The sequence below is a fragment of the Linepithema humile genome, chromosome 6 (assembly GCF_040581485.1).
Source record: "Linepithema humile isolate Giens D197 chromosome 6, Lhum_UNIL_v1.0, whole genome shotgun sequence".
In the NCBI taxonomy this organism is placed as follows: Eukaryota; Metazoa; Arthropoda; class Insecta; order Hymenoptera; family Formicidae; genus Linepithema; species Linepithema humile.
In genome coordinates, this window is record NC_090133.1 from 1,111,350 (window position 1) to 1,135,908 (window position 24,559).

Consider the following 24,559-nt stretch of genomic DNA (forward strand, 5'->3'; position numbering starts at 1 on the left):
GTCGCTGCTTGGCGAAATAAAAATCACGTCGCAGCGAAATAGCGCTTGTAAATTGAATTTAAACTATTTTCAGGAGATAAAAGTATTTACAGCAGATTTTGCAAATTGTTTGCTGAGAAAGTTTGCTGCAACAAAATGTGCTACGCCCGCTGTCTTTTTTCTACACGCAGAAATCGAAGAGGAATGCGATCGGTCGAGGACACTCGAAGCGTCAAGTGCAAGTTCATCGGAACCGTGTGCATTAATTCATACTTCTGCTCTTCCTCTCTTTTAGGATGCACCTGACCGGAAATTGAGTTGGCTGTTAGAGTAAAACTTGCGTTCGCATCGCCAATTGACGTTATTAATTGGCCGTCGCGACGCCGGACGTCGACGCGTTTCCTTCTTCGACGCCTATCGGCGCGCCGAGTGAGGGAGACGCATTTTTGGCATCCGTCGCCCGCGTCCTGCCGCGATAATAATTACGAGATATGTTGTGTAATTTGCGGTATATTCGCTGATTCAGCCGACGCCGCGGTCTAATTTGAGCGGAGATATTTGGACGAAATTCTCGAAACCTCGATAATTAATTCCACCCCAAGAGGTGACGGCTCAATGAGTGCGACTGTGTGGATGAATTATGTCTACGTTCAAAAATGACATAGTAGCGTGGTAAATTAGCCCAATTACACTGCACTGCGTTACATAAAATTGTTGCTATTTGTTAAGACCCAATTATTAATATTAAGAAATACTTTATCGTTTTCTCAAAATACCCAAACTAATTTGACTGAAATCAATTAGTCAATTTTGCCAATTAAGTCTACATTCGAAATTATAAAAAATTTGCTTCGAAAAAAGTAATGTATAATTAATATTGCAGAATCAACTGCTATTCTGTTATAAGATTCTATATATTTACATTTTCCTAATTTAAGGTCCTTGATTCAGCCGAGAATCGATCGCAAGATTTTCGCGCTTCGGCTGTCCAACGTTTGCAAACCAATAGATATATCGTTTTACAAACATCTTTATTTATTTCCTTCGAGAATCTTATTCTTGACGCTTATTTGCATTGTGCGTCATCATGCTTTCCGTCGATTATATGTATTTTTATTGTGTCAGGTCTTCCATATCTCTCGTATGACTTTGTAACGCGCAGCGCGAGACGAAGAGCGAGGCTGGCTTGAAAGCTCGTCTCAAAGAAGAAGAAGATGAAGAAGAGTTACGTAAGGCACAGTAAGTCTGTTCGGCCGGGTTCTTCATTCCAGGTCTCACACACCACCCTCGTTCGATGCTTCATCGTCGCTTCTCTCCGTCCCACCTTCCACGTCGCCGTGCACCATGCCACCTTAGCCCATCGGCCATCGCCGCTTCCTCGCCTCCTCGCCGCCGCGACTTGCTTCTGGGGCTGACAGCAGCTATTTTTGTTTCCCAGCGACAATATAGCAGCCACGGCTTAGGCCGCTCTTGCTAAGCTGAGCTTTGCTCCACTATCTTCATCTCTCTTTCGCCCTCTGTCTCTCTCCCTCTCTTTCTTCTCAATATTTTTTTTGTAACTTATACCAAGATTTTCTGACTAAAGTATGACTTTTTTTTCGATAGATATATTTTTTATTTTGTTCAATCGTCTTATATGACGATGAACGGAGCGTCTGCTGGAGTATCGCATTGTCAATTCTGTTCTTCCATTTTTATTCTTTATTATTTTTTTTATGGCTTATCTATTTCGTAACGAGATCATAACTGTAAAAAACAGATGCAAAAAGTGGACCAAAATATTTAACGCTGCCATATTTTTGAAATATTTTTAATTTTTAGTATTTTTTGTTTGATCCGGAAATGTTGGAATCGGAAGCATTATCCCTTTTTGTTTTCGATAATTTTGTTTTCTGCGTCTGGATGCAAGTGGGTCTCGCAATATGAGCGTCGCCTTATTCGTGTATTTCTCACGTTCTCGCGGCGTGTATTTGCGTACGTAACGCGCACGCATTTGCGACAGATTCGCGCGAACGAGCGAGCGAGGAAACGAATGACGTCCAACGGAGTCATCGTTGAAAGATGCAATTTCTTCGACCCCCTTTTCCTTCGTCCTCTTGCGAGATGCGCGTCCTATCTTTTCCTCCTCCGCGTTCCACACTGGACTCCACCACTAACACTCCTCTTCGACGTCAATGCGTGTTATTTTACACATGTGCAGGCACGAAAGACCGGATGCGCTTGCCAGTTTACATATCAATGTGTGACATTTTTCACCATGTTTATAACATGTGTATAAAGATTGAATATTAATTGTAGGTTTAATATCAATAAAAATATCATTGCTGCGATTTGATAAAACGCTATAATATAGTTGTTTATTGAATATTTCTTCCCTTTTTCTGCTTTAGTAATATTTGATAGTTTAATCAACTTAAAAATTGTTTAAATTATTAAATTATTATTTAAAGCATGCAATTTTTAAATTTTTTGCAACACACAAACAAAACAAATACGATTGTAATAATTATAATGTTGTAGAATGTAAGATGTGCATAGCAAGATGTAATTATTCGATAAATTAATAGCTATATAGAATATCAAAAGGTGTTCTCTTTTCTTTTTTTAAAGAACGCGTTCATAGAAAATATTTGCTATGTTAAATCAATTACGTAACGTTTCATCATCGATATATAACATAATTATTTACTTTAAAATCAAATTTTACAATTTGCTTATTGGAAAATACTGTATGTGAGTTATCAGAATCATAAATTAAATAAATAAAATAAACAATATTTTACTCTGATAAAATAAAATTTTAAATTTGTAATGAAATAATTTTTTAAGCAACATAAAATTTAATAATATTATGATAAAATGCATGGTAGTATGTAAGAAAGCTTTAATATACAATTTGTCAATAATTTTAAAATTATTGGCGAAAAATAATATATAATACTCCTTTTTTTACAAAATTACATTTTGTATGTTACCATTTGAATATTTTGACTCACCGTTTCTCGTAATGCTTGCCAAGAGGTCGTTAGCGCACGGGTGCAAGATTCTTGAAAGCATTGCAGATTGCAGATACCAGTGGCAGTGGATTATACATTTTTGTAAGGAAAGTGCGGTTTTCTATCAGATCTCGTTGCAGTTACGCATCTCCGTGCTTATCTGTCGTACAATATTCCCGCAAAAAAGAAGCACAGTATTTTTCAAATTGGTGTTGATTAAATTCGTCCTCTACTTATCGTTTTGCACAATTTATCCTTATGTTCATCGATTAGTATAACCTTCTGATCGCTTGCGTTTTCGTTCGCTTGTGCACTCGACATTGCGGCCCGTGAAAAAAAAACTTCTCTTGTCAAAGTTAAACTCCATCGACGTTTTATCATCGACGGCTTCACTCGGGCCTTTGTCATTTTCGAAATTATGCTTGAACGAAGTTCGGAAAGGAATGGCACGAGCCGGAACATAGGTTAAACGTCGTTGTACAATCCAACAGAAAACACAAGTTGATTTAATACGCGATGGATGTAGAGAAGATTGCAATGTTTGCCGGTGTGGGCTTTGCTATCGTCGTTGGCCTCTTTGTTTTATGGGGACCATCGCCCAAACCTAGAAAAAAAGGTAATAATGTTTAAGTCTTCAAGTCAAATTAGGTGCAAAGAAAGTAGAATCTATTGACAAAATTATTCCTAATTAAAAAATTAATTGTTTTTTTAATATTATAAAATTATGATAAAAATAATAACAAATAATATAGCTGCCTTATCAATAATATCTTGCTATTGCAATGCAGTTATAAATGCAGCAAAGGATGAAAATTCTTTGATAGATTTCATCTTAAATTTATTTCTTTTCCTTTAGTATTTTTTAATTAATACTTTATCCTTTTATTTTAGCTACTCACGATTATTTATATATTTATAGTAATTACTTAATGTTGAATATATATTATATATTTAATGGAGACAAAATTTTGATTGTAAAGTCTTACTTGTTTGATTTTTTTTAGGTCAAATTGTTGGGATCAACAATTTGGGATATACGTGTTTTCTAAATTCCCTTTTGCAAGCACTGGCTGCTTGTCCTACATTTATTCTCTGGCTTCAAAGACAGCAGGAGAAGAAAGGCAGAAGCTTTGCTGATACATTGCTTTCTGTTGCCAAGAGTATGATTTTTACTTGACATTATATCTTCAATATTTTCTTCTGTATTTAAAATTATAACATTCAGTCTTTAAGTATTAAATATTACTATGTTTATCACTATTATATTATAATATTCAGTCTCTAAGCACTAAATATTACTTTAAAATTTATTCACCTAAATTTTGCTATTTTTTAATATGTGATAATTTCGAGATCCTTATTTTTGCTATACTTTTATATTCTTTGTGCATTACTGATGATGTATATATTATGATAGAGATTAATGGTTTTACGGACGATTTATATGGGAATGTGACACCCCTCGAAATCATTTCTTCTATTGGTTCATTATGGAATTTTGGGCCTGGTCATCAAGACGCTCATGAACTATTTCATGTGGTTCTCAGTGCACTGGATGCTGAAATGCAGCCTGTAAAGGTTTGTGATATTAGAGAATTATTTCAACATATGTACGATATTGATGTGTGCAACATAGAGATTTCTATAATTTCTAATAATTAATTAACGTCACAAAGAAAAGTAAAAAGAAAAAAGAAAAATTGTTCTCAAATTTTCCATAATTAATCATTAAAAAATTAATAACAATAGCTAATTTCTGAAAAATTGTTATCTACGATTTTTAGAAAGGTTGTTTGTCCGATGCATTGCTGCCCAGCCCAACAATTGAACCGGACATGAGAGCCGCTGGCGATGCATTAAGCCTCAGAAGCGCATCCTGCAACGATATCGCCTCAGCGAATAATCATTCTGACGCTCCAAAGGGCTTCGATAAGAATTGCAATAATCAAATAATGACTTCGACCTCGTCCATATCCACTATGTCTCCGAGTTCATGCAGGCCTGGTATGATTCTCGCTAGATCCTCGGAGCTGTTGTCACGAAGTGTTCACAATAACGGCGATTGCAAGGATCTTTTCAGATCATGGAAATCTCTGTGCACCATGTCGTTTATCAATATGCCGGCATCGGTGGAAACGCATCCGTTTTCGGGTCTGATTACCAGTCAAGTCCAGTGCGATGGTTGCCTTTGGAAGGTATCGATACGAAATAACTTTTGTTTTTTTGCCATTACTGATTTCTCTCGGAACCAATTTCCTTTCCGCAATGCTTTCCTGAAATAGCTAATAGTTCTAGTAATTTCAAATTCTGATATAACATTTTTTTTACAGTCTTCAGTACGCTACGACAAACTAGAGACTCTATCGTTGCCATTGCCACCGCTCAACTCATTTGTATCACAGCATTACACGCTAGAGTGGCTGCTGTCGCGTTTTGTAGCCAGTGAAACGGTGTACGACGTGCAATGCGATGGGTGCTCATCGCGTTGCGCTGCCGTTAAAACTCTTACCCTCGGTAAACTACCCAAGTGCTTGTGCTTGCACATCCCAAGGACCACGTGGAGCTCGTCAGGCGTGCCAATTAAGAGGGAAGATCAAATTACATTTCCCGAAATTCTAGTGTTAGATCCTTACACCTATACAGAAACGAAGAAGAGAAACGCGCAGGTAATTTATAAATTATACTCGACAAACTTATTGAATAAAAATTTCACTGACCTTTGAATTACATTGAACATTATTCGCAGAGTGACGCAAGATCTCTCGACAGCGGTCTAATGATGATACAGGGTAAACACAAATATCGGCTGTGCGCGGTGATCGAGCATCGTGGCCCAGTGGATTCCGGTCACTTTGTTTGCTTCAGACGCGGAAAAAAAGCGGATCAATGGTTGTACACGTCCGATATCATAGTTGAAAGCGTGTCTCTGACGCAGGTTCTTCTCTCTAGCCCTTATTTGCTTTTTTACGAGCGCATTAACAGCGTATATCCTAGCTAGGAACAAATTTTCAAGGTAATAGGCAATCAATAATAATTACGAAATTACGTGTTGATTGTAATAAGTTCGCTCTTTTTAGCCGTATTTTCGTACGCTTTAGACGTTTTAAAAATAACGACTAAAAAATGAGAAAAGGAATTAAAAATTCTATATATAGCAATTTAAAATTCTACATATAGCAATTTGAAATTCTATTTACAGGAATTGTAAATGAGTGTAAAAAAATGCAGCTAAAAAGGATGGACATGTTTGGCGAAATACAAGAGACTGTCGAATTTTCCATAATCAGTTTAGCTGGATATTGCGATATAATTGCGATATTTCGTCATAGTCTGTGACTATAGAATGTATACCTAGGTGATATTTTATAGCAGCGGCGAATATATCGAATATATATATATATAATCCGAAATTCAATTCACTAGCGACGAATGCGATAATAATTGCCATTATTAGGTGCTGACGAAACTGGCGGAGTAGTTAGTTTCGAGAAACCTCTCGCTTCTGACATAGTGCTAGATTTCTACCAGAAAAGACTGTCAATTCTTATCGTTTGATCAATTCGTCGTCATTAAACTTTATTTTAATGAGGACTGTGCCAAAAAAATTCGACATTTATTGAAAAATGAATGGACGAAATGTCTTGTATTTTTTTATTACGTTTATATTCGAAGCTCTGTGAGCTTTTACATTATGTGCAATTATTAGGAATAGTATTGTAGTTAAAAAGACTGCGAATTTATTACTTTTTGTATATATACTAAAGAATTATTTTTCCTTCTGGTTAGCATACAGAAACATGCAAATTGCCAGAGTAAATTTACTTTAAGAACATTAGATATTGTAGTGTATGTAATTTAAAATTTCACGGAAAATATACGTCATCCGAAAATATTATATATACTTCAAAATTATTTAGAGAATCCCTCTGCAATGTTCCAATATTTACATTCGAATGAAAAACTACGTCTTCCTTCGTTCTTTTTTACCAAACACTTTTCGGCAGATTCTTGTACTGTATTGTATTATACGCGTTTTTGAAGTTACTTGAAACGAACACAATGTCTATGCTATCACGTAAATCTATTACAAATAATCGGTTTTTGCAATATTATAAAAAGCTACCAGATTTTCAAGCAAAATGCAAATTTTGTGAAAAAAATATATAGTGAATCAACATCAATGATTTGCCTTTGCATATGAAATCTATATACCAAAAAAGTTACTCGCATAAAGAACAGAAGAAACGGAAAGATGATCCGTGGATATAATTTTGCCGTCAAAGTTTGAATTCTTAGATAATCACTTACTTTCAACATTCTCCTCAACGACTAATTGACCATAGCTTTCCTTCCTCTGGAAGTCTTTCAAAGAAAGTGATGATTATGAGATGCGATGTAGTACTTGTCGTAAGAACACATCTCTTCCTGTTCATCACAATTTGAGCGACCATTTAATAGATTTCACATCCAGACATATTGGGAAGCATGCAAAGAATAGAGACTGCTGGATTGTCCGAAAACCAAACAAAAATATTAGTCTTTGACGATTTAAGTGATCTGAAATACATAAGAAAATTAGTGCGCCTGTGATAATTATTGGTTATGCTAATTTTATGAACTAAATATCGACTTTCTCGTAAAGATAAAATTTATCCACCACGTATTTAGTAATGGTTTCAAATTTTTTATGTTTATTTTATGTTATTGTATTTTTACGTTTATATATCTCTGTTATTTTACCTTATATAACTTGAATTTATTATGATTTCACTTCTGTTTCGGAGAGTTCTTCGAAATGCAATGAAGTAAGCGTCGGTAAAATATATTAATTTAAATTTTAAAGTTGTACTTGTGCTTAGAAATTAATATATAACGTGCATTTCTCATAATAAAAAAAAAGTAATTCTTCATTCATAAAATGGCATTTTAAAATAAATATGATATAATTTCTTTCTTTGGTATAAAAAATTCCAAGGGTAAAAATTTGCTACAATATTTGATTAAATAACTCAGTATTTGCGAATGTATAAATTGAAACTCTTCACTTCTCATCACGTGACATTTTTAGTTCGCTATTTTCTGGATATGTGGCACTGAAGCTGTTCCCCTCAGTCTAACGTCATCACGGAGCATTCAAGAGTATTATAAACATTAGATATTATTATTTTTATCTGTGTAATGAGTGTGTAATTATCAGTTAATAAAACAAATTGAAAAACGTGTAACTTTAGTTTTAAAGGAGCGGTAGCCTGCGAAAAGAAAAAGAACTCATTGGGAGAAATGTAGGTTATATATATATTTTTTGATTGATATTTAGTACATATATGTATATTCATGTAAATTATATATAAGAAGTATCGACAATTAATAATTTCCATCTATCTATTCTATAACAGCTTTATTTTATTTTCTCCAGTTTTACTATAGCTCCAAGTCTGTTGCTTCTTATAAACCAACATGACTGCTCCAATTAATACTGCTATGGATAATTTGTGTGCTGCTCAAAAGTCCAACATTATACCAAATCAGGAGTACTTGCTGCAGGGATCTGTAGTGGACAAATCCGTAGAGGTATTGCTACATAGGCTTCGTGGCTTATGTGACAATGTGGATAGTGGACCAGAGACCTTTAGTGATCATGAGATGTGTTTCAGTATTCGCAGGTACAGTCCCTGTATTTTTCTCTCTATTTTTATTTGAGAGATATTTTGATCTGAAAATGGTTGCTATTATCATAATTATAAAAGATTAATTTTCATAATACTGAATATTAGAACTTGTTTGATTTTTCAGAGGTTCCCCGCAGGAGCAACCTCTATTGCTACGTGTACGTCGCTCTATGGAACCGAACTTTGCCGATATGCCATGGCAACTACGATATATTGGCCAGCCCGAATTAGGCGATAAATCTCGGCCCACAATTGTACGAAGCAGCATCGATATTGCTACTAGCAACACTGTGGTGGATTTCCTCACTGAACTGGGCTGTAAATTGGATTATGAATATATTACTCGTGGTTACATATTTCGCAAAGGTCGAATGAAGATTATTGTTTCAAAGATTATCAAAGTAAATCAAATGAACAAAGTGCCAGAATCTGTACCGGATTATATAACACCGAGTTATCTGGTAGAGCTAAGTGTGCTAGCTCCAAGTGGACAAGATGCCATAGCAGAAGACATGAGAGTATTTGCGGAACAACTACGACCTTTGGTGCAATTGGAGAAGATAGATTACAAGAGATTAGTACATTAATTATGAGATTTTTATCGGAAAAAAATATGGAGCATTTTGAATAAATTGTAAAGTTGAATATTGGATGGTCAAATTGAAAATAAATGTCGCAATTAAAATAATTAGAAGAATAAAAAGTAATTAAAAGAGGAAATTTTTTAAATACTTTTTTAACAATCATAGTTTTAGTATTTATTATAATCTAACGGGTAAAATTTTTCCATTTTACGTTTTAACTTGACTCATCACGATTTATAAAAGATGCTCTGTACTTATTCATTGAGCTTTCTCTCAGATTTCTTAATTTGGCATGAAGAATTTATTTCTATCTTTTATAAAATGTAAAATTAGTATAGAGAACTTAAAAATAATAGCTATATCTATAAAGACTATCTTATCTCAATCATTTATTTTAACATTAACGCTTGTACATTGTTTTTTTTAAACAAAATTAATAATAATACTAAGGCTCCAATAAATTAACAAATAATCTTGGGAGAAAAAGGCAAAAAGAGTCGTTGCTAGGTGTTCGTGTTTTTTTTTTAAGACAGAAAGGCGAGTCGAAAATTAGGATGTATAGTTTTCTTGAAAGTTTTTTTCTGATTATTTATGTCTTTAATGTAAGTGTCGACAGTTGCGATCGTGAGAAATGGCCTAAAAATTTGAGGTAAATCCTGGGATTTCGTTAAAATTATACATTTTCGGGACAAAAAACTTCAATTACTGGACACGGGATCAACCGACAAATTCCGGGACTTTACCGGAAATCCCGGCGGTCTGGCACAACTTGTACTCTAGTACAACGTGAATCCACAGGTCTGCATCTAATTATCGATTTTCCAACATTATTTAAAGCCGTCAACCACTGAACTTTATTTTCGAATAGTTTATTTGCTCATAAATGTTAATTAAGCTACATGTGCATAAATTATAATAAAATTGCTTGTATTGATATTATTAAGTACGTAATTCTGATACTACGCACATAACCTCAAAATTCTCTTGTTCTCGCCACAAGAATCTCGCCACAATTAACGTATTGAAATCTGATCAATAATTATTTAAAAATTAATCATTGAATAATGTGAATTATTAACATTTTAAATAAAATCATTGATTTAAATTTTATTTATATTAAACTCACGCTTGACTCTGAAGTACCAAAATATGTTCAAAATAAGTGGATAGAGGACTCTACGTGTTTCACGCTCGATAACCATATATCCACTTCCTTTTCATCGTCCACTATCGTCAACTCCGTTGCAACAGCAGTGCCGAAGTGTAGCGCGAAGCACATTTGGTAGCTTGGTCAAAGCTTTAATCAACACTCTAAGGTAAATATGGATCGTTCAATCAACAAACTGCTATGCAAACTTAGGCATTTATCCGTTCAATGTGCTCAAAGAATATTAATAAGAATAAAAAAAAATACGTAAAATTTCATCGAAGTAGCCATGGCGTCGAAGTTATTGAGACTCGGTATCGTTTTGCCTTGTTCAAAATGGCGGGAAAGCAGTAACATAAAAACAATTAAATATTCTAATTCAGAAAAAATGTTGAGCAATGTGCGTATGAGTTACGAATTTCTGTGTGAGAGATAACGGGATGGCAAAAAATGTGTTTGTAACGAAGTGACACCAAATTCAACGTTACAACATAGTTTTCAATCTTGAAAATAAATCAATAAATTGAGGTGTTGTATAGTTTTTTCAGTTAGTAGAGCAAACAGTTAATGAATCAAATTTTTTTTTTCTAAATTTTTAGAATAATTATCGAGTCTATAAACACGTGTGTATACTCAAAATAGAGTAAAAGATTTGGATTATTGAGATTAAAGAAATTAAAGAAATTAAAGAAATTACATTTAATAGGTTACGAAAGCAATTGGAAACTTTCATCATTCTGTATATTGTAATTTCTATTGAAGGAAGTTTTTTATAAATGTATTTCTATGTATATTATGTTTTGATTTCTTTGCGCAGGTACAATATGTCACGTTATCGTGAATGGGAATTGTCCTGCAAGGTTTATGTGGGAAATCTGGGCAGTAGTGCCAGCAAGCATGAAATTGAGAGTGCGTTTAGTAAGTACGGTCCTTTAAGAAATGTGTGGGTAGCTAGAAACCCACCAGGTTTTGCGTTTGTGGAGTTTGAAGATCCAAGAGATGCTGAAGATGCAGTCAGAGGATTAGACGGAACGTAAGAACCAGTAGTTTTTATAATAGTAAACCAATAATTAGCCAATAATAAATTAGAAGCACTAGAATAATTATTGATTATTAGATATCTATATATTTTCATTATCTCCCCATAAGATTGTGCAATTATCTCTTTGACTCTCTGTCTTGAAAATAAGAACAGTTAATGATTTAAAGTAATAAAATCTTTCAGACGCTGTTGTGGGACCAGAATGAGAGTAGAAATGTCTTCAGGGAGAAGCCGACGAGGTGGTGGTGGTCGGAGGCCAGGTCCTAGATATTCCAGGTAAGAAAACTTAAAATACTTCATAAAAATCGCGAATTTTACAGTGAAAAAAATATTAGAACAGCGACAGACCACTAAGCGTCCTTCGCCAACGTAGGTATTTATGATGGAAAAAAGTCTTTCTCTTGCCTCGAGAACAAGATGTGCTCTTATCAGACAGACGAATAATGCACGGGTCTGTTCCTTTATTTCACTGAACACGGTCGTGCACAGTACCGCGAGATTCAATATTTTCTCTTGTATATCTCTTTGTAGGATCGCCGTCATATATATTTAGTTTATATATATTTATATATCGTGTCTTTTTATTGTAGTGTGTCTGGCTAATCCTCCTCGTTCACAGTCGCGAGTTCGAGATGTCGAATTGTGCAGCACGATGCCACAAAGTGTTTAGATAGTCAGAGATTAAGTCTGCATGAATATGGTGTATGGTTAATTTCGGGGATTAGCCAGAGCGCAGCTAAATCCACTTTTTGCATGTCGAATCATGCGTCATATTGAACCGTCAAAACTTCGTGCTAAGGTGATAGGCAATAAGGAAATAAAAATATATTCCTTATTGCCTACGAATACCAAGTGTCAACAAATATTTTTTCTAATCTCATTTCAGATCTTTTTTTATATTCGTTATTTTAGAATTGATCGGCATCGATCGATGTAGCATTTTTGCAAATATGTTGGTCTTTTGAAAGATTCCTTTCTACCTTAGCATGGAAATGATCTCCACCGATTATCACTTAGCGCTCATCTATTTCTTTCTTTCACACTATCTTTCCCATTGTAATGTTTCGGGCATACGCTTCAGTTAGCAATTGGGTTTATAAGATTACCTTTTTTTTTTCTTTTTTTGACAAATTTATAGGTCCAGGTCGCGCAGTCCTCGCAGGAAATCTTTGGGTCGTTACCCGAGGTAAGATTTTCCCACCCCTCTTAGTCTTCCGGCTCCCTTCTCTTTGACAAAAAATCCGTCTAGCTTCTTTCTCGCCGTTAATCGCAATTTTCAGGTGCTACTAAGACAAATGAAAATCTCTCAATACGAGCGTTGGCAAGACACTCGGCAGACGTATATTCTTTTTAATTTCTTTTTATAGATCCTGTTCGAGAAGCTCGCGGAGATCATCGATTAGCCACTGCTCTAGGTAATTAATACTCTTTGTTATGTTTTTAAATTATCTTTCGTGTCTCGCTTTGCGAAGGTTTTTCAGAACCTACAATCTACAACTATGGCAAAAGGAAATGGCAACTAGTAAGTATGCATATTTTCCGAGCGAGCTTACATTCACCGACGTAAATACATATTGCATGCATTATCTATAGATCACGATATGAAATATGGTCACTATAATCACTACTCATTAGAGGCATTTAGAGACGTCTTGGAGAACGATGATAAAAATAAACTAATCTACGACATTGTTTTTCTCGAGAAAGTAAAGATTTATATGTTGTAACTCATTTAATAAGAATTTTATGAAAATATAATCAATTTCATCGTTTATTCGTTCTCTAAGTGATCTCGTAATCGGATAGTTTAGAGAGAGTAGATTGTGGCGAATCGTGGGCATTCGAGCGACGGTAAAAGAAAAGCGTTCAATTTGCAATTGAGTTGGAGGGAGGACAGGACTGAACGAACTATGCGATGTTAGGCAAAGACGAGGAGGAATTAGACATAATGTGATAATAATACAGGATTGATCCCAGAGACACTGTTAGATTAAACGCACGATAGTTTCGTGAAAGCAGATTTGCAATCTAAAATTTTGTGTGTAAATTTGTCTTTAGCGATTTTGTTCTTTAAATCACAGTAAAGGATCTTTCGAAGTTCGAAGTCGAATGATAGGAGATATAAAATTTAGTACACGGCTTTATGAGATTGCATTTTTTTTTGTTGGTGAGATTATGAAAGTTAATTTAGTAATAATAGCGATAACGGAGGCTAACACTTTGCAATTCAATGGTTAAATCAAGTTATATGAGCAATTTCTCATCGTTTCTCATGTATTATTTATTAGTTCCTATAAAAATAATGATTTGTTTCTAATTAATATAAGAAAGTAAGAAGATAATATGAAAGTAGCTTCTTTATCGATTCTATTTTTATTCTTGAATAGTAATGGTTTAATCTTAGATAGAAATCTGATATTGAGAAATATTTAAAAAAAATAGGTGAATAGGGCGAACACTTCTTTTCTTCTCTTCTCTTGTACTTTTGTCACTTCTTATCGCATACGCACGACAGCGTGAATAAAGTATCAAATTATGATCAAAGTTATAAACTTCATTATTTAATTTCGAAAATGTTTCCATACCTTGGAAAATAAGAGCAATATATAAAAAGTATCAGTGAGGGAATGTATTTCGATTTTATGCAAGTAATTATAATGCTAGTCGATGGCCAGCATTGCTGTTTGCTAAATTCAAGTTTATAAAAAATTGACATGCTTAGTGCGTCGCGATGAGAATATGATCTACCGGAGCAATATACATATCATCACATATAACTCCGAGTCTATCAGCACGAGGCACAAAAGAGAAGATCTCTCTTCTCTCTTTTTTTTTTTTGTATGCATTTGAGTGGGCAGTCTAGGATAAAAGAATGTAGAAATCGATCGGTTACAACGGCGAAGCGAGCGCGTGTACAATTGTTATCTAGTTCTATTCGCGAAATTTTTTCCCGCAATGTTAAAAGTTTCAAAAAACTAATGAAAAAAAAAAAGAAAAAAAACTACGCGATATAGTGGCCAGGAATATGATAACGTTGATTATTATATTGCTAAAACTAACGTTTGCAGATTCAACGTGCATCAACTCCTAGCTCTGCTCGTCTTCCCGCCACTACTACTACTTCAACCACCGTGAACAAGCGTATTATATACGCGAAAAAAGCAAATCGTCAATCTCGCAATCGTCGTCGATCGCAAAACAAACGAGACCAATATAAAAAAAAATATGCCTGCCTGCCCACTAACTTCCCAACCAACCAAGTCACCATCAGTCACCACCAAGTCACCGAGTATGTAGGAAGCCGTCCGTACGTCCGTCACGTCACATCACGTCACGTCGCCCGTCGATGTGTTTGTGCGTTGTGGGTGTTGCGACGCACACATTAGCACACAACGGCGCAACAACCGAAACAACAGTTTGCGTGCGCCGTCGCCGCTGCCGGAGTACCGCCAGAAAGCCACCTTCGAAAAAAGAAAAAAAAACGTAGCCTTCTTTCGTTGCTGTCCCCCGTCCGCCGTCGTTGCACCGCAAAAACCGTCTTGAAACCGAAACAAAAAAAAAAACCGTCAGTCGCTCTACTACGAGACTATCCCCTTCGATCACCACTATTACTACTATTCTTCCACCACCATCACCAACCACCAACCGACCAGTCAACCAACCACCGGGTGTTGTTGTGATCCACCTTCTTCGACTCTTCGTCTCAGCTTTAGGGGGATAGCGGCACGCTGAGTTAATCGCCAAAAAAAATTCGCCACCGTGAGAAAACCGCCACCCACAACCGGCCGGCCACCATCTTGAACGAACCAATCGCGATAAAAAAAAAAGTCACATTCTGTCCACACAGTAATTCTGTCCAGCGCGTCTCCATTCGACTGCGAACGACTGTCTTCTCGGTAGTTCGTCGTTTTGAGACCGACTAGTACAGCTACTGCTACTACCTACTAGTACTACTACTACTACTACTACTACTACCTACTACCACTACTACTACTACTACTACTACTGCCTACCTACTCGTCGACCATCACTTAGAGACGTGTGTTTAGCCACGACAACTGAGCGCGTGTGAGAGTTGCCGCCGAGAAATCTTCTCACTCTTCGACTCGAGCAAAAAAAAGCGAACTGATCACCACCTACTACACACCATCCCACTACCACCCACCAACCAACTACCACCACCAACCACTACATGTTCACAGTTGTCTGGTATTTCACAGATTTTCAAAGATTTTTTATCTTTATCTTTTTCTATTATTTTTTTACATTTTTTTACATTTTTTTTTGTTTTTTTTTTTGTTTTTTTTTTGTTTTCAATTTGTTACTTCGGGCAGGAATGCTATCTGATTCAATGAAGAGTTAAACGCGAAGTTAAGAATTATTCTCAATTGATTTTCATCAAATAGAGATTTCGATTTAATTGGAGATTGTTAGAAAAATAAATTCACGAGAACTGATTGAATCAGAAAATTCCCGACCGAGATATACGTAATATAAATATAAATATATATATCGAAAGATATATGTAACATTTATTCTCTCATAAAAGATTTAAATGATTTAACTATTAAAGTTAATCCTCTACTTTCTTTGATTGATTTCGCATTCGATTGGTGAGCCGTCATTTTGTATATTAATTCATTATTAATCGTATCTAACTACGTAGTTTTTATACATCACCCTTTAGGCAAAATAGAAGTTTATCAATAATCCTAATTCTCTTGCAGTTACCTCGATAATGATTTTTCGTACGTGTTTTATCGCGCCACTCTGCTCCGTCTCGAACAAAATTGGTACAAATTAACTGTAACGAATTCCAATCATCAATCTTTTCTTTTTTGCCGCAACAAGAAAGCGATCACTGCAAAATAAAAATAAATTACGTAGATAATATTAACCAATCCATAAAAGTGACAATTACAAATTCAGAATCAATATTATTTCAGCAAATTGCATTTAATTTAAAAGTTCGTTGCGATAGTAATGAAACAAAATATTCTTTGAAGACCGAGTAATTAACCGCACAAAGTAAGAATTAAATTAATATTTAATAATTGATAATGCATATGTGTTGAATGATCGCTTGTTTATTATAATAACTAGTATTATTTTATATTAATATTTTTTAAATAACGTCATTAATTGGATAATTCAAGATAAATGATGTATCACTATTCTGAAATAACATTGTGTGTAAGTAAGTAATATATTTTTTTTTTTGACACGGCAAATTCACATGGCTCGTGACGCAGCCGAGATGTGCGCACTAATAATTTCCCTTGCCATTCCCGTGCCAAAGTGAAAATGATACTAAACCGTCTTTACTCTTTTAGGTCAAGGTCTCGCAGCCCCCGAAGGAGATCGTTAACCCGGAGCCGCAGCCGAGATCGCCGCTCACGATCGGATTCCCGTGACAGACGGTATTAATTTATACCGACTGGTATTATTATACAATAATCTGTCAAGGTGATGCTGGAGTGGTCTGTTTTACCAATTTTTTTTAAACAGACTATACTTTTTTTTGGCTATGTAGAATGAAAAATCCTTTTCTGTAATTAAAGTATTTATGCTTATGCAGGGCGGACGTCTGTATAAGCATATATACTTTAATTACAGAAAAGGATTTTTCATTCTACATAGCCAAAAAAAAGTATAGTCTGTTTAAAAAAAATTGGTAAAACAGACCACTCCAGCACATCGCCTTAACTAGGGTTAATATATTGGTATATTAACCCTAAGTAACAAAAATTTTCTGAATTCAGTGCAATTAAAGAATAGATATCTTAGGTATAGTATAGTGTAATAAAAGAATAATTAATAAAGAGAGAGTACAATGCTCAAACGAATGTGCGAGTTTTTGTGTCGAATTTGATGTGATCAGATGGACAAAAAGCAAAAAGTATTGCAAGTTATTATGGGACAGCAAAAATTTTGCATTCACGCAAATTGAGTCAAAACTGAATCAAAACTGAATCAAAACTGAATCAAAACTGTACAATGCTATTCCGAAGAAAGCAACGTCCTCTCTCGCAATTAAAAAAGAGAAAATTGAAAAATATTCTATTGAAAATTTATTATTCTTTATTTAATTGCAGTTAAGTGAGAACATTGCAGAAAAACAAAGAAATCGGAAAGAGGACGGTATTACGTATTACAAGAAAGTTTGGAAGACAGAAAGAGCGAAAAACAGTTTTATATGTACATACATTGATTGTTAAAGCACCCACACACCTACTTCTAATCTTCGGAACTATAAATTATTATAATAATAAATAGAAAAAAGGTAAAGTAACAAACATTTTGACGATTTTATGGATTACACGAATTTAATGTTACAACATTATCCTCGTCAATTTAATTATGAATCCACGTACACATAAAAACACTCAAATTATGTTGTATATCGTAATACACAGCACACAGTGTGCATCTATTAATAACTATGTATTCTAGTAATTACTCTCGATAAGATGTTTCTTATAATATTAAATTTATCACGCAAATGTTCATTATGATTTTGACTATTACTATAAGGCACATGCTTACTAACAATAATTAATTAATACATATAATTATTAACATTAACGATTAAGCTATTCAGTCAGAAAAAAGCAAATAGTTTTATTTTTGTTTTTTTTTTTTTTTTTTTTTTCATTGTATAATTTTTTATTTTGGATTTAAGACATAAATAATATTAAATTAGTTAATGTATTCATATCAAATACAAATTTTTATGTATATTGCGAGCATCAATGAGAAAATCGCGTAACTGTCTTCTTTACTAACTTCGATAATACATATATGATCAGAAGTACCAATAAACGATATTCAATCATACATTTTACATGCTTCCTCACACTAAATACCCGAAAAATGATTGCATTATGTTAAATAACAAAGTTTTATGTGCATAATGCATATTTCATAAAAAATATTCGTAATTAATAAAAAATGCCATATAGAAATATTATAAAGATAGGAAAAATTAACATTTTTTTCTCCAATATTTGATAAAGATAAATATGTTAGTGTATATTTAATATCAATTTTCAATATTCTTCCTCATTTGATTGATATTTTGATAAATATCTCGATGAAGAAAATTTAATTTAAATATAGAAATCCCCAATCGTTTTACACTGAAAAATTAGAATAAGAATTTTTAATTTTGCAAATAAAGAATTATAAAACTTACATGTTATAAATAATAATAATTAAACGTAAGCTGCGTTGCCTAAAGCGAGGATGCACAGTTTAACTCCTTGCTGGCAGATGTGATAATCTCTAGTAGGCAATGCCAGAGTCTCATCCAGCAGTTTCAAGATCTCCAGATAAGCTTTCAGCGCCTGCTGATTTCGGCCTTCCTCGAGATTCGTACATGCGACCTTGAAGAGTGCGTCTGTGTCCTGCAGAGCCTTCAAACCTTTAAGAATGTTTGTGCTGTTGCCACATTTCGCGCACCCGATCATGAATTCATTTGTAGTACTTCTAATCAGCAATACATTACCGCAGGAAGGTCCAGTTTCGCATTTAAATCTTGAAAAACAAAATAATGATAAAATAAATAATTTAGTCGATTAATTTAATAATACATAATAAGATATTTTTGTTCAATCTTGTATTTAAACGTGTCAATCGATTCTAAAACTATTAATTTGCAACCAAAAAGCATTTATGCAAATAAGTTTCAATTCATCACATTTGATTAATGCCTGATAAATACCTGAGTATCGTTGGATCTAGTTCTTCCAGAAGCGGCCAATGCTCCGAGCATGCCTCGCAATTGCAATTAAACCAGTATTGCACTCTCAATCTTCTCTTGCGATCATTTTCGGGCATGGTTGTGAAGATGGGACCGTAATTTTCCGAAATTTCTTCACCCGCACTAATTGTACGAACGGCGCGAACGATCATGGTAGTACCGACGAAGTATCTAGCGATTAATATACTTTGCATTTATAAAATGTATATTGTTCTTTTGATTAAAAATCAACATTTAAATTAATAGTCAATAATAACGAAGTTAATGAATATCTAAATTGTAATGAAACAGAATGCTATTATCTAGACTATTTACCTTACTACACCAGGATTGCACGAGTGATTCAACATCGCAACTGTAGGATAAACTCCACCGCCTATGAAAACACTCTTGGCTTTGGCGAGCGTCGTTTCTCCTTTCGGTTTGATCAACTCAGAAATCTAGAAAAAAAAAACGATATAGTCAGAAATTGTGTGTGTGTGAAAGCGCAAATAAAATTAAATCTTATATTTCTTTATTTATAGAAATACGCTTTGCAATTTTATAATAATACAATCCACTTGCTTTAGAATTAATTCGCTTTATTATAAATCAAAATAAACTTTTATAATACTATAATTGAGAAATACAATATCGCATTGTGTTATATTACCTCGTGCGAATTGAATTGCAGTAATTGCAAATTGTGCAAGAGTAGCTCTGAGATAAACAATTCCTCGTCGGACAATCTGCTCTCCGCCGAATCGGTAGTTTTCACGTTTTCCGGAAAATATTCGCCGGTTTTCAGCAATCTGAACAACCAGGCTGCCATGTAAGCTCTGTGAAAAAGATCCTCGGGCAACCTCTTGTCTTCGTGGGTGACTAAAAAAAATGTCAATAGAAAAAAATTATATAGCATAATAAAAAATAGAAGATTTGGATAATTATTTCATTAGGAAATAATTTATCTTAATTTTCCACATATGATTAATTATTTTAGTTAAAATAGAAATATGATAGAACGTTATAAAATGTTATAATTATTATGTTTTTAATTTTTTTAATTTGTCACCTAAATTATAAAAGTTTATGTAATCATCTCCTAGATACGGATTCTTCGCGGAGAACTTCGATACATTCTCAGAATTCTTGAGTCGGTCCCTAAACTTCATCGTTTCCTCGAAAGGTTTCTGCATGATCGCCCTTAAAGCTAGGAAGCATGTCACAGAAGCCCTCGAGTGCCACAGAGCCGGCAGTAGTTTGCATTCCCGCAGATGCACCTGAGCATCCGCGTCTCTGCAGCGGCGACTGCAGTATGCGACGCAGCTGCAGGCGTGACAAGCCGCCGGTGTTGGCACGAATATTCTTGCGAAGCACAAGTGACAGTGCGTGAGCCTGGACATCGAATTGTTATGCGTTTTATTTTTTGTATAAGTAACTTATTGAATATTTTGAAAAAAAAATACAAAAAGTGTGAAATTGAAATATTTCTAGCGCCGCCGCTAAAATAATATAAAGAGCACTCAAAAAAATATTTCGCTGATGTAGTTAGATTTCTAGATATCGCAACAAGAATGTATCGCTATTTTTCGTATCTGTGAAAACATTGTTTGTCACATATAGAATTTATAGCAGTAATGTTCTAGCAATAGCTTCTGAAAAATTTAGGTACCATTGCTAAATGTTATTCATTGCATGATCTAACACGTGATTGATCTTATATAGATAGGCGCTTTAGAGAAACTTTCTTTTTAAAGTTCACAAACAATACAGATATATATTCTGTTTCTGTCATCTAAACTGATTAAGTAATTACATATGCAATATCACAACAGTTGCTAATCATTTATCTGTTTTAGTTAATTTTTTACACCTAGAAAATTTTAGCTATTATTGCCAGATCATTTTTTTGAGTGAGACTTTCACTGAAAGGTTTTAAAAATAAATATATATATAGTGTCGTATGTGTTTTATTCAATTAACTCACCTGTTCTCCGCCAATAGAACGGCGCAATGCGGTCGTTCCACGATTATGATCTCCCCGGGCGCTATCTCTCTAGTCGCCACGGCGTGTCTACCTATGTCACCGCCCTCGTCTTTAATTTCCACCGCTCTGCTACAAGAAGGATACAGAGGGTTTCTCTTTTTCTCGGAAATAAATCTGCTATGATTTTCCTCAAAGTGCTTATTGGACTTTTTCACGTTCATTCGTGGAAGATTCTTCGAGGTGGCTTCGTTCAGCCGTTTGCCTTTGTCCATCACCGCGAGCATCATCCTGATGTCCGCCTCGAACTTCTGCTTGCGTTCCAACGGTATCTTGGCGTCGTCCAGAGCCTGGAGAGCTCGTCTAAATGCTTCCACCGCCTCATCGTGTCTCTTCAGGCCCAATAAACATCTGGCCCGTCGCTCCTCGAGTTTGTAGAACAGGTCCTTCGGATAACCGAGACGCGAGGCTTCCTCGATATCCTCCAACGCGTGCTCGTGATGCTCCAAGTGGTAGAGCGTGGCCGAGCGATTCGCCACGATGACGCTTAATTCTAAATATATGCGTTTGAGATTAATCTGCACAATTCCCAGCGGTGTAATTATCAATAATTAAACGGAACAATTGAACAAATTGCCATTACGTTAATCGTGAACGTATTAGATTAATTACAAACATAATCAGATGAAATATACGCATTACAATCAATCACGTAGATTTACCTGCTGGCGATGCTAGAAGAGCTGCATTCGAATACGTCTCTAAAGCTTTAGCAAATTCTCCACGACTAAAATATTTATTCCCGACGTCCTTCAGACGAATAGCGTTATCGCTATTCTTGACCATCGGCTCTTCCACCTTTAAAGATAGCTGATGCGCCTCTGGATAGCTCAGAACGAAAGCCACCCTCTCGGCGTTCGACTCGAGGGCGGCAAATTTTCTGAACTCCTGCTGGTGAATCGCTTTTCGTACCGCCAACAAATTCGAGCGGAAAAACCCGCCGATTTCCGGTTCCAATTCATTCCCCGACATGGCTCGTACTTTAAATGCTTCACAACTGTTATAAATTAATGGTAACTTTGCACAATAGTAGTATTATTATAATATTTATTTGCTTAATCTTTTATATTTTTATATTTTCTTTTATATTTTATAGAATAAATTAAAAAAAGAGTATATATTAAATATGCCGAACCATTCTTGACGGAATTAACGAGAGTTGTTAATTCTGAAACACACATTCAATAATTATCAGTGTAATTATTTAGCGATATTAGCAATTACTCGTTTCTGGTAATCTTAAAACGAAATTCGGACGATCAACATTCTTTTCAACAAATAAATTACGTCACTAATTCCAGAACATATTCCAAATGTACGTCGTGGGCCGGCAACTTGAAGGTACTGGCTTCTGGTGATGTGTCTGGCTTTAGGAGTGCAAGAACTATGCACACGACTATTTCGGTGTGCGCTATTTTGAGGTCGTCGGTTTTACCGTGAGAATATGCTCTAGCAAACGGGAATATATAATTATCTTCCGGGTGACAAGTTCACTTGTATATGTCCGGATTAGAATTACTCAATCACCTACAATTACAAATCTTTTATCATTTCTAATTTTTATCATTTTCAGGCACTATCTCTATATCGTAAAATCTTAGATAATAATATGTTATATCTTCTGAAAATTAATATAAATTATAATTATAAGTAAGAGAAAAGGAGAGAACAAGAATTGCAAAAATAAAAATTAGTACGACCAGATAGTGAATATGGCGATGGAGAAATATATTGGTTAATATTTTTATTCATATCATTGCACGCGACGTGCGCTATAAACTATTTAAACGCCAAACTATGCTACGCTATACTAGAATGATAGATAATACGTTCGATCTCTCGCTAGCTTAAGTACAGTATTTACAAAAATCAGGTGTTGGCAATGTACAGATTTAGAATTCACACGAAAGAAGAATGTCGATTGATAACGATATCATAATGAAACTGATTGTAATAAGTTAAATAATCTCTTTTTTTTTGTTCGCACGTTTGGGGACAATATTTTCAACCTCAAATTTTTTAAAGGTAAAAAGAAATCTCTAAGATAATCTGATGTCATACATTGCTATTGTATAATAATATCATACACACGTACGTCTTGTTTCGTAACAATATATCATTTGATAATATTATTAATATATTGTAATTTTTCGGTACGCTGCTCATTGATATTATACAATAACGTGTATTTATGCTCCTTGTCTCAATCGAATACTGTCAAAAGATCCAAAACTTAAAGAACAAAAAATTGTGTTACTCAGAAATATATTATTTTGTTAAATACGACGGACAAAGATCGCGAGACCATCTCGCGATCGTAAAATCATCATCCTCACTCACAAATCTATTCTCTTATTTACACCCGCGAGACTTCCGGTTTCATTCTGAAATCATTATCCGGATCCATCTCACGTCCAAGGGAACCCGTTATCCCGACCGGGTCCCTCAGAAATCGTACGAACCCTCGTCATCCTCCTTGTTGGCCCTCAGCGCCATTCTGTACACACCGCCGGCTACGCAGCCGCCGATGAGCGGACCCACCCAGTAGACCCACATGTCCTGATAATTATCCTCCACCACGGCCGGGCCCAGAGTCCTGGCCGGGTTCATGCTGCTGCCGGTGATGGGCACCGCCGCCATGTGAGCCACCGCGATCGTCAGGCCGATCGCCAGCGGCGCCCAGCCCTTCGTGTCGGTTCTCTTGGGGTCTGTGACCGCGTGCACCACCAGCACCAGGAGAAACGTGACAATCGCCTCCATCACGACACCCTGGGCCACCGACACGCCGGGGCCCAGCATAGTGGCGCCCAGACCGTTCTCAATCTGCGTCTTGGGTATCATCATCTGGGCGAAACGATGATTCGGTTAGAAGACTCGATTTTGTGGGAAGAACTTCGCAATGAGATTCAAGTTGTTCGCACTAAGCGCGCTATTTCGTTAAATTTAAGCACGCGGAAGAGACGCATTTCGCATTATCGCAGCGAATTTTGTAAAATACTACTTCTTCCTCCCCGATGAATTGCATTGTTAACTATCGCGAAAATAATATACTGGAAAATGAATAATTTATTCGCCGAAATTAATTAGAGTCTCGATGGATGCGCACGCGCCGAGCACGCTCGCACGCACGTGATCCAGCCGGTCAGCCGCGACCAGTCGCTGATGTAACGTGTGATCGAAGACGGTGTCGAGGACCTTGACCTTGCGCAACGGCGATTTAATTGATACGAGCGAGACCGGGGCACTTTCGGTGTGCCCCGCGCCAAATCGGAATGACAGGCTATCAACGATCAATTTCACGCTTCGCCCGAACGATCGTCGATGATTATTGCGTGTGAGAGAAAAGTGAGCGCACTT

At 35.5% G+C, this 24,559-nt stretch overlaps 5 protein-coding genes and 1 long non-coding RNA gene across 16 annotated transcripts in view; 3 read left to right on the plus strand and 3 right to left on the minus strand.

Annotated features, from left to right (window-relative positions):
* The first annotated feature begins 2,803 nt into the window (after positions 1-2,803).
* Usp30 (ubiquitin specific protease 30) lies at positions 2,804-6,870 on the plus strand. The gene is made up of 7 exons (XM_067357231.1): positions 2,804-3,591; positions 3,980-4,135; positions 4,393-4,553; positions 4,760-5,170; positions 5,306-5,641; positions 5,722-5,988; positions 6,175-6,870. The coding sequence occupies exons 1-6, from the start codon at positions 3,492-3,494 to the stop codon at positions 5,971-5,973; spliced, it is 1,416 nt and encodes a 471-aa protein (XP_067213332.1). The 5' UTR covers positions 2,804-3,491; the 3' UTR covers positions 5,974-5,988; positions 6,175-6,870.
* A 1,175-nt stretch (positions 6,871-8,045) lies between these two features.
* MED18 (mediator complex subunit 18) lies at positions 8,046-10,171 on the plus strand. The gene is made up of 3 exons (XM_012368746.2): positions 8,046-8,257; positions 8,392-8,638; positions 8,769-10,171. The coding sequence occupies exons 2-3, from the start codon at positions 8,433-8,435 to the stop codon at positions 9,229-9,231; spliced, it is 669 nt and encodes a 222-aa protein (XP_012224169.1). The 5' UTR covers positions 8,046-8,257; positions 8,392-8,432; the 3' UTR covers positions 9,232-10,171.
* LOC137000502 (uncharacterized) lies at positions 10,082-10,480 on the minus strand. The gene is made up of 2 exons (XR_010890750.1): positions 10,355-10,480; positions 10,082-10,256 (listed from the first exon to the last, which is right to left on the minus strand). It is a non-coding gene; the product is annotated as an uncharacterized lncRNA (long non-coding RNA).
* On the plus strand, positions 10,391-18,254 carry Rbp1 (RNA-binding protein 1). Of its 7 annotated transcripts, XM_012368747.2 has the most exons (7): positions 10,392-10,544; positions 11,193-11,408; positions 11,601-11,693; positions 12,556-12,603; positions 12,785-12,832; positions 16,751-16,837; positions 17,513-18,254. In XM_012368747.2, the coding sequence occupies exons 2-7, from the start codon at positions 11,200-11,202 to the stop codon at positions 17,514-17,516; spliced, it is 489 nt and encodes a 162-aa protein (XP_012224170.1). In that variant the 5' UTR covers positions 10,392-10,544; positions 11,193-11,199; the 3' UTR covers positions 17,517-18,254. The 7 variants fall into 7 exon arrangements, with proteins under 7 accessions (XP_012224171.1, XP_012224173.1, XP_012224170.1 ...); XM_012368748.2 differs by lacking the exons at positions 16,751-16,837; positions 17,513-18,254 and adding an exon at positions 14,486-15,955 and having other exon boundaries at positions 10,391-10,544; XM_067357271.1 differs by lacking the exon at positions 12,785-12,832.
* On the minus strand, positions 18,037-22,797 carry LOC105673150 (SET and MYND domain containing, class 4, member 3). The gene is made up of 7 exons (XM_012368571.2): positions 21,865-22,797; positions 21,146-21,695; positions 20,231-20,553; positions 19,832-20,040; positions 19,495-19,619; positions 19,141-19,350; positions 18,037-18,953 (listed from the first exon to the last, which is right to left on the minus strand). Exons 1-7 carry the CDS (start codon positions 22,172-22,174, stop codon positions 18,632-18,634), a joined length of 2,049 nt encoding a protein of 682 aa, XP_012223994.2. The 5' UTR covers positions 22,175-22,797; the 3' UTR covers positions 18,037-18,631.
* A 132-nt stretch (positions 22,798-22,929) lies between these two features.
* Positions 22,930-24,559, minus strand: part of LOC105673152 (aquaporin homolog protein drip) — a 32,679-nt gene continuing 31,049 nt past the window's right edge. For all 5 annotated transcript variants that reach the window (XM_067357258.1, XM_067357257.1, XM_012368572.2 and 2 more), the window contains one exon: positions 22,930-24,046. In XM_067357258.1, the coding sequence (XP_067213359.1) occupies positions 23,648-24,046 (399 nt within the window). In that variant the 3' untranslated portion in view covers positions 22,930-23,647. The remainder of the gene's footprint in view (positions 24,047-24,559) is intronic.